Below are 18,272 nucleotides of genomic sequence, written 5' to 3' on the forward strand. Positions count from 1 at the left end.
TAAAGGACAAATAAATAACTTGATGAATGAAAAGAATGGGCATGATTATAGATAAACACTAAAAAATATTTTAAAGTAATACTATCAACAACCATATGCAAAAATACTGAAAGGTTAGGTAAAATAGAATTTGTAAAGAAAATATAATTTACCAATACGATGCACAAAGTTCTATAAGTTGTAAGAAAACTGAAGGAGTGTTTAAGAATTTTTCCCATGAAGAAAACATCTGTCTCAGATAATTTTATACGAATAGGTACCAAACTGAAGAAACAGATCATCTTAAACTTATTTAAACTCTTTCCAAAGGAAGAAAGAAGGAATACTCTCCAGTCCATTTCAGAAGATGTGTATAACTCTAAGACCAGTGTCACATACAGTCATATAGTTCTTCTTTCTGAGTAAGAAAAATAAAGCCATTTCCCTCATAAATATACAATAAAAAATTCTGAGCAAAATATCAGTATATTAAATCCAACAATGTAATAAAAATAATACACTCTGACCATGTTATGTTCATACTAAGTGAAAGTAACCCGGTCATGTCCAACTCTTTGCAACCCCATGTCCAGGCAATTCTCCAGGCCAGAATACTGGAGTGAGTAGTCTTTCCCTTCTCCAGGGGATCTTTCCAACCCAGGAATCAAACCTAGGTCTCCCGCATTGTAGGTGGATTCTTTACCAGCTAAGCCACCAGGGAAGCCCAAATATGGCTAAGTATGTGAAGTACTAAGGGAAGTACTTCAGGGAAGTACTAAGTATGTGAGCACAAATTAACATTTATAAAAGCTATAAATGTTCCTTATTAGAACAGTAATTTTTTAAAAGGAAAACTATATAATTATCTCAATAAATACAGATAAAACATTTGATAAAATTCAACATAAACACATTATTAAAAGCTTCAGTATGTTAGGAATAGATGGGAACTTCCATACTCTAATAAGACTATCTACAAAACAATCTTATAGAAAGTGAGAAAATGATGAATATAGAATTTAGAATCAGTTAAAGAGACTGCAGGATGAGGTAGGAAAGAACAACATAGATATACTATTTTAAATATCGTAATTCTTATATTGTCAAGGACCTAATTTTTATCTTCATTGTGAGCTCCCTGGAAAGTGGAAGTGTTAGGTGCTCAGCAGTGTCCGACCCTTTGCGACCCCACAGACTGTAGCCCACCAGGCTCCTCTATCCATGGAATTCTCCAGGGAAGAATACTGGAGCGGGTTCATTTCCTTCTCCAGGGGATCTTTCCAGTTGAGGGACTGAACCCACGTCTCCTGCATTGCAGGTAAATTCTTCACTGTCTGAGCCACCTGGGAAGCCCTGGATCCTTATGCTATTACTAACTGAACAAACAAACATGCCTGGACCAGTGAGCAGGGTATGTCATAAATCAGTGAGTCTCAAAGTGTGGTCCCTGCAGCACCAGCATCCCCTGGAAACTTGCAAAAAATGCCAATACTCCAGCCCTCTCCCCCCTACTGAATCAGAAACTTTGGGGGTGGGGCCCAGCAGCACATGTCTTAACAAGCCCTCCAGGTGATTCTGATGCAGCATAAAGACTAAGCACTACGATCATAACCGACAGATTCAAAAGAATACAAGTCTGAACACCTATAGTCCAATTAAGAAAAGAGAAAGGCCAGCTAATGGATAAAGCTGTACAGTTGGCTCATGGGAAGACCATCAAACTTTCTCATTTAGCTGAGTTTAAACTAGATGAGAGGGATGCTGAACATGACTCCCTTTCTTCATGATGCTAACAAATTTAAAGGAGAAAAATAAGGCCTATTACACTATTAAAAGCAACAGTAATCCTGAATGCTAGAAACTTGTTATACATCAATGCTGTGTCATATTTTATTGGATAGATACCAAGTCAGAACCATTTTTAGAAAGTACCGTGACTTCTGCAAATGGGGAGAATACCCTCCAAGAGGTTTTCCTACATTTTGAAGTGAGAGGGTAAAACTCTGATTCAGCACAACACAGGCAACCACCAGAAAGGTCTAGAGAGGAGAAAAAAATGTAGGCTTGTGTGTTGTGCCCATTGCTGCCCAAGACAAAGTGCAGTTTTGGAGTGTAGTATAACTCTGCAAAAGCCCCACTAGAAGCATCTTGTCTTCCAGATAGGAACTCACCTCAGTGCTCTGTGATGATCAAGAGGGGTGGGAGGGAGGCTGAAGAGGAAGGGGATATATGTATACTTATAGCTGATTCATGTTGTACAACAGAAACCAACACAACATTGTAAAGCAATTATCCTCCAATAAATAAAAATAAATAAAATTTGCTAAAGAAAAAAAGAAAAGAAAAAAAGCAGCAGCAGCATACCTTATGAACCTCTGCCAACTCACGGTCCACCCTTGCAGCCCTCTTTAGAAAACCATCTTTGGTAGTAGTGACTTTTGGTTTTGGTGGTTTGATTCGGGGTTGTGTCACAAAATCTGGGAGACATGACTCAAGCTCAACTAATCCTATGGAAAGGAAGTACATGATTAGCGTCTGGTGCTTAAATATATCATTTGAAAGCATACTGTTAATGTTATTAGCAGTTTGCCAAGTGGTTTTATTTAGAATTATTGACAAGGTGTACCTCATGTAATTGAATTGTCCTTGAACTACAAAGGAAATTTCTATATAATTAACTTATATTCTTGATAACTTAGATTGTAAAATAAGAAATGCATTCTAAAATGAAACCACTGTCCTACCAAAAAGTAATAATACCACAATAATAAACAGGAAGTTAATGATCATATGATACATGGCACCACTATTCTAAAGTGGCTGTACACCAGGTTATCATATTCAGCTCTAGAGAGGGTCAGCCAGAGGTGCAAGTTCAGTGGTGTGACCGTCAATGCACGATCTTGGCCATATGATTCTCCAACCTCTTAACTGAAATTTAAATAATTTTATTAAGGCTCTCTTGGACTTTACAACAGGTATAGTGGTGGTCGGAGAAGGCAATGGCACCCCACTCCAGTACTCTTGCCTGGAAAATCCCATGGATGGAGGAGCCTGGAAGGCTGCAGTCCATGGGGTCGCTGAGGGTCGGACAAGACTGAGCGACTTCACTTTCACTTTTCACTTTCATGCATTGGAGAAGGACATGGCAACCCACTCTAGTGTTCTTGCCTGGAGAATCCCAGGGACGGGGGAGCCTGGTGGGCTGCCGTCTATGGGGTCGCACAGAGTCGGACACGACTGAAGTGACTTAGCAGCATAGTGGTGGTAGTCACACAGTCGTGTCCCACTCTTTGTGACCCCATGGACTGAAGCCTGCTAGGCTCCTCTGTCCATGGGATTCTCCAGGCAAGAATATTGGAGTGGGTTGCCATTCCCTTCTCCAGGTATACAACAGGTATAACCCTCTCCATTAATTTATCCCCTAGTTTATCCATTTCCTTGCCCACTAGTCTTCTGGTGTTTCTCCATAAAGGGCTGATTTCATTACATATTTCTTGTTTGCATCATAAACCTGGTATAAAAACTTTTTGTATTTTATTTTTGCATAACTTTGATTTTAGTGACATTAAACATGTTTAAATGTTTAGTAGTTTATTGACTTTACTGCTTGGTAAATTGTTGCATAGTGTATCCATTTATTTATTTGGGTCTTTATAGTTTTTATTGGTTTCTATGAACTCATTATTAATAATACTAAACATGTAATGGCTATTTCTTACAAATATTTTATTTTTGATTAGCTTTTAATCTAAATTGCTATATTTCATATTTCTAAGATAACTCTCTTATACTAGGCTTGTAATTATGGGAACTGCTTACCTTCATAGGTGTTGAGATAGTGGTTTTTTACTACAAAGTCCTCTGAATTGTTGTCTGGGAAACGACCAAGGCGAGATAGAGGTCCATAGACCTGTGATGCATAATCACAATAATCCTTGATGATATTTCTTCTCTCCAACTTCCCTTCTATATTCTTTCCCTTTCCCATAAGTTTCCTGATTGCTAAAATAAAACATACCTCCATGACTATCTCTAAAATATTTTTCTGAATGATCCAAATACAGGCTAGTAAACCAGTTGTAGTTTTATTCACAAGGAGACTATTGAGCTGAATAAATTTCATCATGATCACTAACTGCAGCCCAAATATAACACTTAAGACAAAGAACAGGTGGATATGACAGAAGCTGAATCAGCTAATATCCTCAATTGGTACTCACCAAAAATCTTTTATAACTGCATTCTAAGCTCTGGGCCAGAAATAAGTTTGTGCAATGAATGAAAGAAACTCAAAGTAACTGAAAAATATATTTCTTCAATAGAGATGAGGGAATTATTTTCTCCTAAGAGAATAATTAAAAGGAAAGGAAGGCTACAAGCTCTTCAAAAAATCTCTGGTCATCTTGGCTAACACCAGAATAAATTAGAATATATCCAAGCTTATAGTTTCAGAATTATTTGGCAGGCTCAGCTGAACATACTAGTTTACTAATTTAAGGAGTCAGGATTACTACCTCTACATGCTCCTTTTCTTTCAAACCCATGACAGAACCCCCACTTTGAAGACTCTACATCAGGTACTCTCAACGGGTGTAAAATCAGACTGTGAGATTTTCAAGCCATATTGTAAGAGGTGGCTGCATGTACTACTGCTGCCTTTTGAATGTTATCTATATGTAACCCTCAGGGCTTTTGTGTGTGAGCTGGAATTTCATGATTAAAATACTGTATATTTTATTTTGTTGTTGTTTAATTGCTAAGTTGTGTCCGACTCTTTTGCAACCTCCTGAACTGTACCCGCCAAGCTTCTCTGTCCATGGGATTTCCCAGGCAAGAATATTGAAGTGGGTTGCCATTTCCTTCTACAACCAGGGATCAAACTGGTGTCTCCGGCACTAGCAGGCAGATTCTTTACCATTGAGCCACCTGGGAAGCCTTAGTTATTTATGAAAATTAGTCAACCCATCATTGATTATTTCAAGGACTGAAATGAAAAAACTGTTGACAATATCTAAATGCATAACTAAAAGCTAGTTAAGTGAAAAGTCACTTTCTTACACATTCAAAAAAATTCAGGGGCGTATAACACTGAGAGCAGACAACAAGGACCTGACTTTCCGGGGGCAGAGGTCCTTGAAGGTCTTCCTGGAGGAAGTGACATTGGAGTTGTTTCTCAGCCTGGGTTCCCCCAAAGACAGAACCTGAGATAAAGGCATGTGTGCAGGTAGTTTATTGGGAGGTGATCCCAGAGGATGAAGAGAGAGGGATAGAAGGAGTAACAAGAAAAAAAAAAGTCAACCCATTGCTAAGTATGTCAACTGCTGAAAAGAAAAAAATGTTGGCAGTATCTAAATGCATATGTAGCAGCTAATTGAGTTAAAAGTTATTTTCTCACATCAAAAAAGTTAAAAGTTTACTAAAAGTAATTTTTAAGAAATTAATTTTTGTAATTGTTTTACGAGGAAATTTTGAATACTTCTTTACTGTGATTACATTGCTATTATTATGTGTATAGATTGCTAATCTGCATATATAAATGATGCAGGATAACTTTATAAGGAAATAAATTATATTAAAAGTTACTCACCAAGTACAGCTATAAAGCTAAATGCTAAATTAAAATTTTTTACTTTAAATTAAAACTAAAAATTTTTATTAAGTCATTTTTAATCCTCCACTGACTTCTCTTTTATGTGTAAAGTACAGATATATTTATAGTATATAAACAGATATATAGTACACCTATGGTATTAAAATTTCATGGGAGGGACTTCCCTACTGGTCCAGTGGTTAAGAGTCTGCCTTGCCATGCAGGGGATATGGATTTGATCCCTGGTCGGGGAACTAAGATCTCACATGCCAGGCATGGGGCAACTAAGCCCACGTGCCACAATACTGAAGCCCCTGCATGGAAAAGAAGACCCAGCATAGGGGGCTTTTAAAAAAATTTTAATTTCATGGAAGGGGGATAAATAGGAAAAAAGATATCTGAATGCCTCTTTTAGTGGGAAACAATGAAAAACAGGTTGAGAAATAAAGCTCTCTATCCAGGGCTTCAGCCTATGAATATGGGGAGCCCAATACCTACACAGGGCTTCAGCCTATGAATATGGGGAGCCCAATACCTACACACACCACACACGCACACGCACGCGCACGCGCACGCACGCGCACACACACACACACACACACACACTCCATAAATTACCCGTTAGAATACCATTACTTGATTTTCTTAGTGATGAATTTTCCTCCACTCTTCTACTTTCGAGAAATAACTCATCTCCTGCCCCTTATCAGTTAAATAACACTAGGACCAAAAAAGAATTCTGTCACAGTTAAATCAGCTTTGGCCAGAAACCCAAAGCGGAGCCAGCTTTTCCAGCCCTCGCGGGCTGGTGCTGCGCCATCACCTGACGCGTGCTTGCGCTGAATCTGTGCCAGCTTTGCCTCCTTCGCCTCCTGTAGTTTAGACCACTGGGCATTCAAGCGTGCCATGTTCACTTCACTTTGACTCGCGTCACGCTTCTTCAGCAGCTCTTTTAGAACTTCCAGGCGAATCTCCTGCAATCTTCAAGCAAATTACAATCATAAAGAAGCCTATGGTCTCTCAAACAGGATGCTCTGTTAAAGAAAGGGAACATTTGCCATAAATAGGACCTTCTCTTCAGGCTGGCACCATATTCATGCATTTTAAAAAGACCACTCTGGCAAAACTGTGGGAAATGAGTTGGGGGTTGGGGTAGGCACTCTATAGGCTTTATATAAGAAGAATATTATATGGGTGTATCTCTAGGCAGAAGAGCCTAAGTGAACAGGAAAATGTTTGTCCACAGTTTCAGGCCGACAGGTATTGCTGGAGAGTTAAGGAACAGGAGGATTGAGAGAAAACGTGGTTGTGGCATGCTACCTTAAGTGGTGAATGCGACAGCATCTGGCACGTACGGATATTCATTCTTCACTTCCCTTTACCTCACCTTCTCATTGTTCTCCAGGACTACCTGGCTTATGTGTACATACGACTTCAAAATATCTACTTTAGCCCAGATATTTCTGAACCAGAACTTCCATCTACTTGAATCTCCAATTATCCCTTCAAAGAAACCTCACTCATTTTATTCCCCCAGAAATCTACTCCTCCTCCTACCTTCTTCCCTCCTCTGAAACACTTCTTACATCTATTCCCTAGCTCATGTCTTGGTCATCTCTCTCCTGACTCGGACTCTAGGTGTTAGTCTAGTCTCGCCTCCTTCCAATCTTTGTTCCATGTAGTGGTCAAGATTTTCCTTTCTAAAATAGAGATGTGAACATTTTACTCTTACTTAAAATTTTACATAATAATTTATTCAATCACTTATTTGTCAAATACTTATGCCAGGCAGGGAATAAAACAATGGTAAACAAGATAAAATGCACTGTCTCAAGGAGCACTGTTTCAGTGAAGTAGGCATATAAGCCAACATTTACAACACAGGGATCAAAACACCAGGGCAGAAGAATGAAAAGACTTCTGCGGGAGAAGAAATGGCAGAGCACCTCTTTCAGTGCTATTCCCAGTTGATCAAAAGGAAGGAGCGGGGTGGTGGGAAAGGCTTCTTAAAAGTAGCCATTAACTCAGCACTTGAGGATCAAAAGGGTTGAGATTTGCCACACTGACAAGGGAGAAGTGGGGCCTCAGCAGAGATAGTACATTGTCAGGGGCTTGGTAGCAATGCTATGAGCAAGGAAGCACCTCAGCACAGGAACAAAGGGCACCTCAAGAATTTCCCTCCCCACTCTTCTTGCTAAGGAACTGAAATTTTTTGGTCCTCATCATTTCTACATATTCAGAGATAATCTCATTACTGAAAATACATCAGTTAAAATGGCTAAAAATTCAACCAGAAATACCCTAGCATATTGTTACTTATGTACTGTGAGGTCATCTCTTAACTGAAACATTCCACAGTTTGTCTTTTAAATATAAATGCCTTATTAGCTGCAGCTAGAACCCAAGAGGTCCTGACTGAATCCGGTACCAGGGGGAAGAGACAGGGTCAGCCAGGAGGCTGTTTGATGGATAGGAAGAGGGTCAAAGTTGAGGGACCCTGGCACTGGTAAAGAACAGAAAGGGTCAGTCTGAAAGACATTTTGTAAAAATCAGTGGAATTCTGTGACAGTCTAGATAAGTTACTAAAGAGAAAAGAGAAGATCAGAGATGCTGTGAGGAGTTGTTCAAATCTGGGTTCCACACTGAACTTCACACATAAAGAAGGCATTATATATATATTTATATTATTGGAGAAAAAATAATGGAGTTATTGCTCCTGAAACCCAGTCTCCTAACTCTACAGGTTAAGGATTGCTTTTAAACCCTTACATTTGGGAACTCTATTTGCTCTATTGCTTAAAAGTATTAATCCCATCAGTGTAGGAGCAATTGTCTGGGTAACTGAGAACCTACTTCTCGATCTCCTGCTCTCTGAAGGCCCACTCCTTCCTCTCCATGGCATTCATCATCCGTCTCCTTTTCTCAAACTGGGAGGTGTCACTCAGAGGGGGCAGGGTGTCTTCCCAAGCACGCTTCTCCCGGGCACGTTCTATCATCTCGACTTCAGCTTGTCCTGCCGGGAGACCTCGACCTAGAGGATGAGGCAGAACACTTAAGAAACACACAGACACACTCATGTACCTACTAGCATTTAATTGACTCCTTCTCAGCTCCTGTGCTCTTTAAATACAAGGTTATGACAAGATGAAATGATATGGGGATACGTCTCCACATGTGCCTGAGAGTATATTATCTGTGCCCTGCACTCTTTCTTATTAGCAATTCAGTCGGAAGACATTTCATTTGCATGGAAGTATTTAAAGATATTAGGTGATTACTAAATAATCACACCTTGGAACGTTCCGTATTGGAAAAATCCATCTTTTGAAATACAAAGAAATATCAAAATAACTTGCAGAAGATCATAGTTAGTAGGTGGTGAAACCCATAATTTGCCCGTGACAATCTGGCCCTTGCAGTCTTACATACTACACTATACTCCCTCTCTAGAAACAAATATTAAACAAAAATGAACTATACAGAGAAGCCCACAGGTAACACCATACTCAACAGTGAAAGGTTAAAAGCTTTTTCTCTAAGATCAGGAACAAGGTAAGAGTGCACACTCTCACCACTTCTATTCAACATAGTACTGGAAGCCCTAACCAGAGAAATTGGGGGCAAAAAAGAGAGAGAGAGACAAAGAAAAAAAGAAAAATGCATCAAGTCAGAAAGTATGAGTCACTCAGTCATGTCTGACTTCTTGCAATCACATGGGCTGTCCATGGAATTCTCCAGGCAAGAACACTGGAGTGGGTTGCCATTCCCTTCTCCAGGGGATCTTCCCGACTCAGGGATAGAACCAGTATCTCCTGCACTGCTACCAGGGAAGGAAGAAGTAACATCATATGTAGATTTCACAATAAGCTACCTTACTGAACTGAGATTCTTAGTTCTGTTAATTAAAATTTTTAAAATGAGCGCATTGCCTACAAGTGAAAATAGTTTTGCTTCTTCTTTCTAATCCGCAAACCTAATTTTTCTTCTCTTATTTCACTGCATTAACTCAATTATTTCTCAACCAGGATGCTATTAATACCGCATTGGGCCAACAATTAATTTTTGGATGGGCCTGCCCCATGCAGGACAGGATGTTTAGTATCCACACCAGCCTAGCTCCCCCAAACCCAATCCATTTGCCTTATCATTAATGATAAGAATCTCAGTGGGATCTGATTATAAAGCTCCCACAGCACTGGGGAAATAGACTGTTGGAAGGAAAAGACAAAACCATATGTGCTCCAGGACCCAGGAGAAAGGAGCAGTGACCCCACAAGAGACTGAGCCAGACTTGCCTATGAGTGTTTGGGAGTCTCCAACAGAGGCACGGGTCAACAGTGGCCTGCCGCAGGGTCAGAGGTATTGACAGCAACAGTCCTGGGAGGCACAAGGTACTGGCATGAGTCTTTGTGGAGGAGGTCACCATTACCCCTACCATAGACCCTACAGCTCCGCCATAGAGACTGCACACTCAAGGACTGGGCCACTTTAGTCCAACCTACAGAGAGGGAGCACAGCCCCACCCATCAGCAGAAAACTGGACTAAAGGTATACTGGGCATGGCCCTGCCCACCAGAGAAAGACCTAGTTTCCCCCACAGCCAGTCCCTCCCATCAGGAAGCATGCACTCCCATCCATCAGAGGGCAGACAGAATGGAAACCACAGTCACAGAAAATGAACCAAAATGGTGGCCTTGTATAACTCAATGAAACTTTGAACCACGCCATATAGGACCACACAAGACTGCTGGGTTATGGCAGAGAGATATGGCAAAACGAGGTCCACTGGAGAAGATGACAAACCACTTCAGCATTCTTGCCCTGAGAACCCCATGAACAGTATGAAAAGGCAAAAAGATATGACACTGAAAGATGAGCCCCCTGGATTGGTAGGTGTCCAATATGCTAATGGAGAAGAGTGGAGAAATAGCTCCAGAAGGAATGAAGAGGCTGAGCCAAAGTGGAGATGACGCCCAGTTGTGGATGTCTGGTGGTGAAAATAAAGTCTCATACTGTAAACAACAATATTGTATAGGAACCTGGAATGTCAGGCCATAATCAAGATAAACTGGAAATGGTCAAACAGGAGATGGCAAGAGTAAACATCAACATTTTATGAATCAGTGAACTAAAATGGGCAGGAAAGGCAAAAATAATTCAGAAGACCATTATATCTACTACTGTGGGCAAGAATCCCTTAGGAGAAATGGAGTAGTCTTCATAGCCAACAAAAGAGTCTGAAATGCACCACTTGGGTCCAATCACAAAAATGACAGAATTTTCTCAGTTTGTTTGCAAAGCAAACCATTCAACATCATAGTAATCCAAATCTATGCCCCATCCACTAATGCCAAAGAGGCTGAGTTGAAAGGTTCTATGAATACCTATGGGCTTCCCAGGTGGTGCTAATGGTAAAGAACCCACCTCCCAATGCAGGAGATGCAAGAGACGAAGGTTCGATCCCTGGTTCTGGAGGATCCCTCAGAGGAGGGAGTGGCAACCCACTCAAGTATTCTTGGCTAGAGAATCCCTTGGACAAGATAGCCTGGCAGGCTACAATCCATAGGGTCACAAAGAGTCAGGCATGACTGAAGTGACTTAGCATGCATGCATACATGAAGACCTACAAGACTTTCTGGAACTAACACCCAAAATAGATGTCCTTTTCATTACAGGGGACTGGAATGCAAAAGTAGCAAGTCAAGAAATACCTGGAGTAATGGGCAAATTTGGCCTTGGAGTACAGAATGAAGCAGGGTTTTGCCAATAGAATGCACTGGTCATAGCAAACATCCTCTTCCAACAACAAAAGAGGACTCTACACACGGACATCACCAGATGGTCCATACTGAAACCAGATTAATTATATTCTTTGCAGCCAAAGATGAAGGGGCTCTATACAGTCAGCAAACACAAGACCGGGAGTTGACTATGGCTCAGATCATGAACTCCTTATTGCCAAATTCAGACTTAAATTGAATAAAGTAGGGAAAAACCATTAGATCATTCAGGTATGACCTAAATCAAATCCCTTATGACCATACAATGGAAGCAACAAATAGATTCAAGGGATTAGATCTGATAGAGTGCCTGAAGAACTATGGACGGAGGTTCGGTACAGGAAGACAGGAATCAAGACCATCCCCAAGAAATGCAAAAAGGCAAATGGTTGTCCGAGGAGGCTTTACAAACAGCTATGGAAAGAAGACAAGTGAAAGGCAAAGGAGAAAAGAAAAGATATACCCATTTGAAAGCAGAGTTCCAAAGAATAGCTAGGAGAGATAAGAAAGCCTTCCTCAGTGATTAGTGCAAAGAAATAGAGGAAAACAATAGAATGGGAAAGACTACAGATCTTTTCAAGAGAGTTCCAGAAAAACATCTACTTCTGCTTTATTGACTATGCCAAAGCCTTTGACTGTGTGGATCACAATAAACTGTGGAAAATTCTTCAAAAGATGAGAATGCCAGAACACCTGACTTGCCTCCTGAGAAGTCTGTATGCAGGTCAAGAAGCAACAGTTAGAACTGGACATGGAACAACGGACTGGTTCCAAATAGGGAAAGGAGTATGTCAAGGCTGTATACTGTCACCCTGCTTATTTAACTTTTATGCAGAGTACATCATGAGAAATGCTGGACTGGATGAAACACAGTCTGGAATCAAGACTGCTGGGAGAAATATCAGTAACCTCAGATATGCAGATGATACCACCCTTATGGCAAAAAGTGAATAAGAACTAAAGAGCCTCTTGCTGAAAGTGAAAGAGGAGAATGAAAAAAGCTGGCTTAAAACTCAACATTCAGAAAGCTAAGATCATGGCATATGGTCCCATCACTTCATGGGAAATAGATGGGGAAACAGTGGAAACAATGACAGATTTTATTTTTGGGTGCTCTAAAATTAATGCTGATGGTGATTGCAGCCATGAAATTAAAAGACACTTACTCCTTGGAAGAAAAGTTATGACCAACCTAGATAGCATATTCAAAAGCAGAGATATTACTTTGCCAACAAAGGTCCATCTATCTAGTCAAAGCTATGGTTTTCCAGTAGTCATGTATGGATGTGAGAGTTGGACTATAAAGAAAGCTGAGCGCTGAAGAATTGATGCTTTTGAACTGTGGTGTTGGAGAAGACTCTTGAGAGTCCCTTGGACTGCAAGGCGATCCAACCAGTCCTTCCTAAAGGAAATCAATCCTGAATATTCATTGGAAGGACTGATGTTGAAGCTGAAACTCCAATATTTTGGCCACTTGATGAGAAGAGCTGACTCACTGGAAAAGACCCTGATGCTGGGAAAGACTGAAGGCAGGAGGAGAAGGGAATGATAGAGGATGAGATGGCTGGATGGCATCACCGACTCAGTGGACATGAGTTTGAGTAAGATCTGAGAGTTGGTGAGGGACAGGGAGGCCTGGCGGTCCATGGGACCGCAGAGTTGGACATGACTGAGCGACTGAACTTGGAAGTATGTTCAAGGATGTCCTTTTATTCTTATCTTATTCAGATCAATAGCTAACATTTATAGAATGCTTATTTCCATACTAGGCATTGGCCTAAGCACATTACATAAATGAATTTAATTAGTGTTTACAATATCCTATGAGATAGACCTATGAAATGTTCTGTCCTATTAAAGTGTCTTTATTTCACCTTCTCTCCTGGGTAAGAGTTTGGCTGGTGTAAGAATTCTAGATTTGGCTTATTTTCCCACAGCACTCTAAAGATACCACAGAATGCCCACCTGGAGGTACTCCATCTCTTAGGGAGCCTGGAATTCCTTGCGTAAATGGCCCCATGCCCACTTCCAAAATCTATATGGGCCACTTCGCAGGATTCAGACTCCTGAGGGCAGACTACATGCTGCTGTTTGTCCACCCTTAAGCCCAAGGGGTGGCCACACAGCAGCTGTTTGCAAGGATGTCTAAACAGAAAATGGAAAAGCAGGACAGGAGAGACAATCACAGCATGCACAGCAAGCCCCATGATGAACAGAGCCAGAGAAAAGGGCCAGCCACCAGGCAGCCTCTCCCACTGCTGCCACATGCCAGGGTGCAATCCCAAGGAGTCTAAGGATTTCAAATGTACATTTGTCCTTTCAGCTTTTTATAAAAATTTGTGAAAAATATAGACTGTATTTTATCTAAAAGACAGTAGCTTGATGTATAATGTTTAAACGTCTACACACATAATATGTAGGCCTCCATTTAAACTTTTACCCAGGACCTCACCAACAAGGAGGTAGGCCTGACTCATGTAGCTTTTTATTGATACTTCAACCCCAGAGCTGCCAGGGCAGGGCTCCAATTAGGTCTTTACCAAGTGAAGCATTTTTGAGCCCCTACCTAAACCTCTTGTTTTCGAGGGTGGGGCCCCAGTCCTTCTGCAGCTCAAAGCTAAGCCCTTCCCATACCAAGAGGTAAAGCTCAAGGCCGCAGGTAGGAGTACCTGGCTTAGACTGGCAAGCACTGGGCTTCAGTCCTACCTGTGGGCAGGAGAGAAGTTTCTCCCTCCTTTAGTTTAATCAGGTAACTCAGGTCTGGCTCCTCACCATTCAGAGTCCCTGCTCATCATCACAGATTCCCTTTTAGGAAGAAGTCTTCGCTGCTAAATGATCGATTTTCTTATTTTAAGTGTGGTTATTAATTTTCATAATTATGTTTTCTGTGTGTTCAAAGGAGAAGGAAAGATTTCAGCATACTCTGAATCTGTCACCTAGGCTTAAGGTAGAGTCTCTGCTTTAAACTGAGGGAGTCAAGAATGCTTAATCTGGATCCAAGAAGTGAGCCAAGAAACAAGAATCAAAACTAGAACTCAGACGTGAACGTCCTTGTTGCTACTAACACAGATTTGATCACAGCAATTCATTACATTGGGGAAACAAAAGTAACCTCATTTTGATAAAATGATTTTAATAAAAATCATTACAATGTACTAAGTATTTCCATGACCTTTAAGGGATCAATCTCTCTGGTTCTCAGCTTCCTAGGCACAATCAAATGAGTTTAATAAGGTAATTTCTAACAATTTCTAAAGGCCCCTTCTCTTATTAATTTTTATAGTTTCACATTATAAAGGCCTAGACCAGAGTGAATTTCTACACTCTGAGAGTAAATTTCTGAGCATTTCAGATATAATATCAAAAGAAATCATCCAAACCATCAAATAAAGTGTATAAGAGAGCCTTGATAAATCCCAAGATATTTTAGCAAAGTAAGAGGATATTATTACTTGTTGGAAAATGAAAAATGCATATTATTGCTATATTTACAATATGCATAATGTATAAGATAACATTATTTCTTGTTGGAATATGAATATGTCATGCGTATTACATGTTGGAATATGCATTCAGTATTATATACTCAAAAAAACTTATGTGTAAAGAAAGAATATAAATTTCTCAGTGAAAAGGAGCTGATTCACTGAGAGAAACAGTGAGAAGAGGGAGGTGAATCATCAGCAAAGTAACCACAAAATTAAGTCTAAATGTAACTTCAACTTCAGGGAAAAAGGACAAGAAGTGTCCTTACAATGATAATGGCGTATCTCTCTTTGAACAAATCTATCAGAAAGTGTATGAGTCTATGAAGTAGCTCTACTGAGCAAGACACTTTAAATAGCAATACTTTAAAACACAGTTGCCTGTGTGTGTCATTTCCAAGAACTCAATAGCATGCATGGTCATCAGGACTGTCATTTGCAAATATTCAAAAGAATTTCCAACTCACCCCAAGTGAGAGTAGCCAGGGTCAGGAGCTCAGGGATGGAATCCTGACATACTACATATTCTGGAGAATATGGATCTGTTTGAACTTCAGCATCCCGATAATCAGTCTGAGTGCCCACTGTGCACTTCGAAGGAAGGGGCAGGTACTTAGTTGGAGGAGGAGGAAAAGTATATGGATCTGCCCTAAAAGGGAAAATTATTTTAAAAATTGAAACCTGATATAATCACTTTATACCTATCAATAGGTTTTGCAACATATATGATTAAGAGTTAAATAGTCTTTCTATGTAAAATGCCCTTCTGAATCAATAAGACAGTTAAATAGCCACAGAAAAATGAATAAAGGACAGTCAGAAAACAAAAAGTAAAACTTCTAACAATCATATGAAAATATAATGAACATAACATAATCAAAGAAAATTAAATTAAAACAGCAAGATGCTATTTAATTATATCACATAAGCAATGATTTAAACGATTGAAAGTACTTAGCATCAATGAACTTGTGAAGAAACAGGCATTCTCATAAACTGCTGATGAAAATACAAACAGATAAACCTAACAAGTGACTAAATATATATCAAACCCTTAAAACACCCTTCTGCCCGAGAAACTGTGCTCCTAGGAATTTATTATGGGGAATAAGTCAATGAGTGTGCAAAGATATATGCAAACATGTTTATAAAGTGTCATTTATAACAGTAGAAAACTTAATGGCTAATTTTATTTTTAAAAGTGGTTATATCTGGAGTCATTAGGCATCAACCTTGGATCCAGTATTTTCACCTTTTTTTTTTCATTTTATTTTTAAGCACAGAAAAACTTATAAATTCACTTAAACATGTGCCTACCATTATCCATAATATAACAAAAAGTATAGTAGCACATATGGTTTAATCTTCTAGTGAAGTGTTTTCTTTTACTTTTGAGTTTGTATCCCGCAATCCCTTTTTCTTCCTTTTCCAACCATAGCAGTACCCTTTCTATATACCTGGTACCTAGGATCTTCCCAACCACGGGATTGAACCTGTGTCTCTTAAGTCTCCTGCAATTGCAGGCGGGTTCCCACCGGGGAAGCCCATCTAGGATATATACCCCAGATGTATCCTTGAATTACATCCTCCTTATTTTTTGCACACTTATTTTCTACAACTGACACAAATACAGTTTATTTTACTGTTTGACTAACATGAAATCATATTATAAGTACAGTTTTGCATGTTGCTTTTTTGACTAAACAACACTTCATGGAAATCTTTCCCAATCTACACATCTGACTCTAAAAAAGTCATAAACTTAAATATTGACCATCAGTAGAAAACTGTTTAAAAAATGGTACAGCCATAATTTTTATCCAGCTATTAAAAGTAACAATGTAATCTATATGAATGAACAAAACTGTCAAGGATCTCATGTAAAGTAGAAAAAAGAACACTATAAAGCAGTATGTACCTTAGGAGTACATTTTTGTTTTTATGGACTGTGCTACTGGGCACATATAAAATCCTAAATGGATATACAATAATAAAAGCAATTATTTCTGGTTAGTATGATTATAGAGAGAATTTTTTCATGTTTATAGTCTTTTGAATTTTCTAACTTTTTTTAACTTGTACATATACTACTTATAAAATAAGAAATATATATATGTATATATACCACTTCCATTTAAAATAAATCTTTTTTCTAGTTGGTAGAAGAATTGATTAAATTACATAAATAAATATAATGGAAAAAGAGATTTCCATTAAGAAAAATAGTCAAAGGCAATGGGAGGTGCTTATATATGAGCACAGCATGTACATCTTAGCTCAAAGAAAAATGCATTTCAAGCCAATCAGAAAGAAGTGTCTATTTGGCAGTTCAACCTGTGATGAAACAGTACTTTATATAGATTTTAATGTTGAAATCTAACAGGTACTGAAATCATTTTTTTCAGCAGTTGCTATTAATTTCTAACATAAGTAGACAATATAAGTATACATAGTTTCTTGTGTTTTCAGCAGAAAGTATTCTACTATAAAAATTCTACTTGAGGAAATAACTTTAAATTACCTTTATATCATCCCAGGTCACATGAATATTATTATAAAACCATCAACTTGGATCAAGAGAATAAATTATTGCTTTCCAAATTAGCTTCACATTTGACCATCTGCTTAAACGTGCTAAGATTATGGCAAAGCCTGAGGAATCCTTCTGCCAAAGCTTTCTGCTGACTTGAGACCCTTCTCCGTGGGTCTGAGGAGAAGATGCAAAGGAGGAATGCTACTTGGACAAAGGTCCGGTGTAACTTAATAGCACAGTTCCTTTCCTAATTAACTTGTTATTTTTCTCCAACCTATTCTTCTCTCCATTTCAGTTGGTTTCAAGGGAGAGTAAAATGTGAAAAAGAGCAAGCAAAAAAATCTTCTTTCCCAGCTCTGCCCAACCTCAAAGAGGACCCAACACCAGAAAGACCCCACATCTGCTCCCTACTTGGCTTGAGCTCTGCCTGGTCCTGGATCACATTCTTAGCCTCACTTAGTCTGTTTAAGGATGGTATCCTTTCAGCAACTCCTACTGCCCCATACCCTCCATCTAGACCCTCCCTCCTCTAATACCAGCCACCATCAAAGCAGGCAGTCTGCCACACCCACAGTCTTTTAAAATTTCCCCTTCTAGTCCCAACAAAACTACATGCAGGGCTTCCCTGGTGGTCCAGTGGTAAAGAATCTACCTGCCAGTGCAGGAGACACAGGTTTGATCCCTGGTCTAGGAAGATCCCACACGCCATGGAGCATCTAAGCCCTGCACCACAACTACTATGCCCTGCTCTAGAGCTCAGGGACTACAACCATTGAACCCACACGCTGCAGCTGAAGCCTGCGTGCCCTAGAGCCCGTCAACAAGAGAGGCCACCACAGTGAGAGGCCCTTGCAGTGCGACAAAGAAGAGCCCCCACTCTCTGCAGCTAGAGAAAAGCAAGC

The 18,272-nt window shown here is 39.6% G+C and overlaps 1 protein-coding gene across 2 annotated transcripts in view; it reads right to left on the minus strand.

The window, feature by feature from the left end:
• The window catches only part of CFAP91 (cilia and flagella associated protein 91), an 84,835-nt gene that overhangs the window by 53,065 nt on the left and 13,498 nt on the right, over positions 1–18,272 (minus strand). For both annotated transcript variants that reach the window (XM_040250982.1, XM_040250974.1), the window contains exons 5-9: positions 15,305–15,486; positions 8,426–8,603; positions 6,396–6,553; positions 3,802–3,984; positions 2,344–2,486 (exon numbers count right to left, since the gene is read on the minus strand). In XM_040250982.1, the coding sequence (XP_040106916.1) occupies positions 2,344–2,486; positions 3,802–3,984; positions 6,396–6,553; positions 8,426–8,603; positions 15,305–15,486 (844 nt within the window). The remainder of the gene's footprint in view (positions 1–2,343; positions 2,487–3,801; positions 3,985–6,395; positions 6,554–8,425; positions 8,604–15,304; positions 15,487–18,272) is intronic.

This window comes from Oryx dammah, unplaced genomic scaffold (genome assembly GCF_014754425.2).
Source record: "Oryx dammah isolate SB20612 unplaced genomic scaffold, SCBI_Odam_1.1 HiC_scaffold_2, whole genome shotgun sequence".
NCBI classification, from domain to species: domain Eukaryota; kingdom Metazoa; phylum Chordata; class Mammalia; order Artiodactyla; family Bovidae; genus Oryx; species Oryx dammah.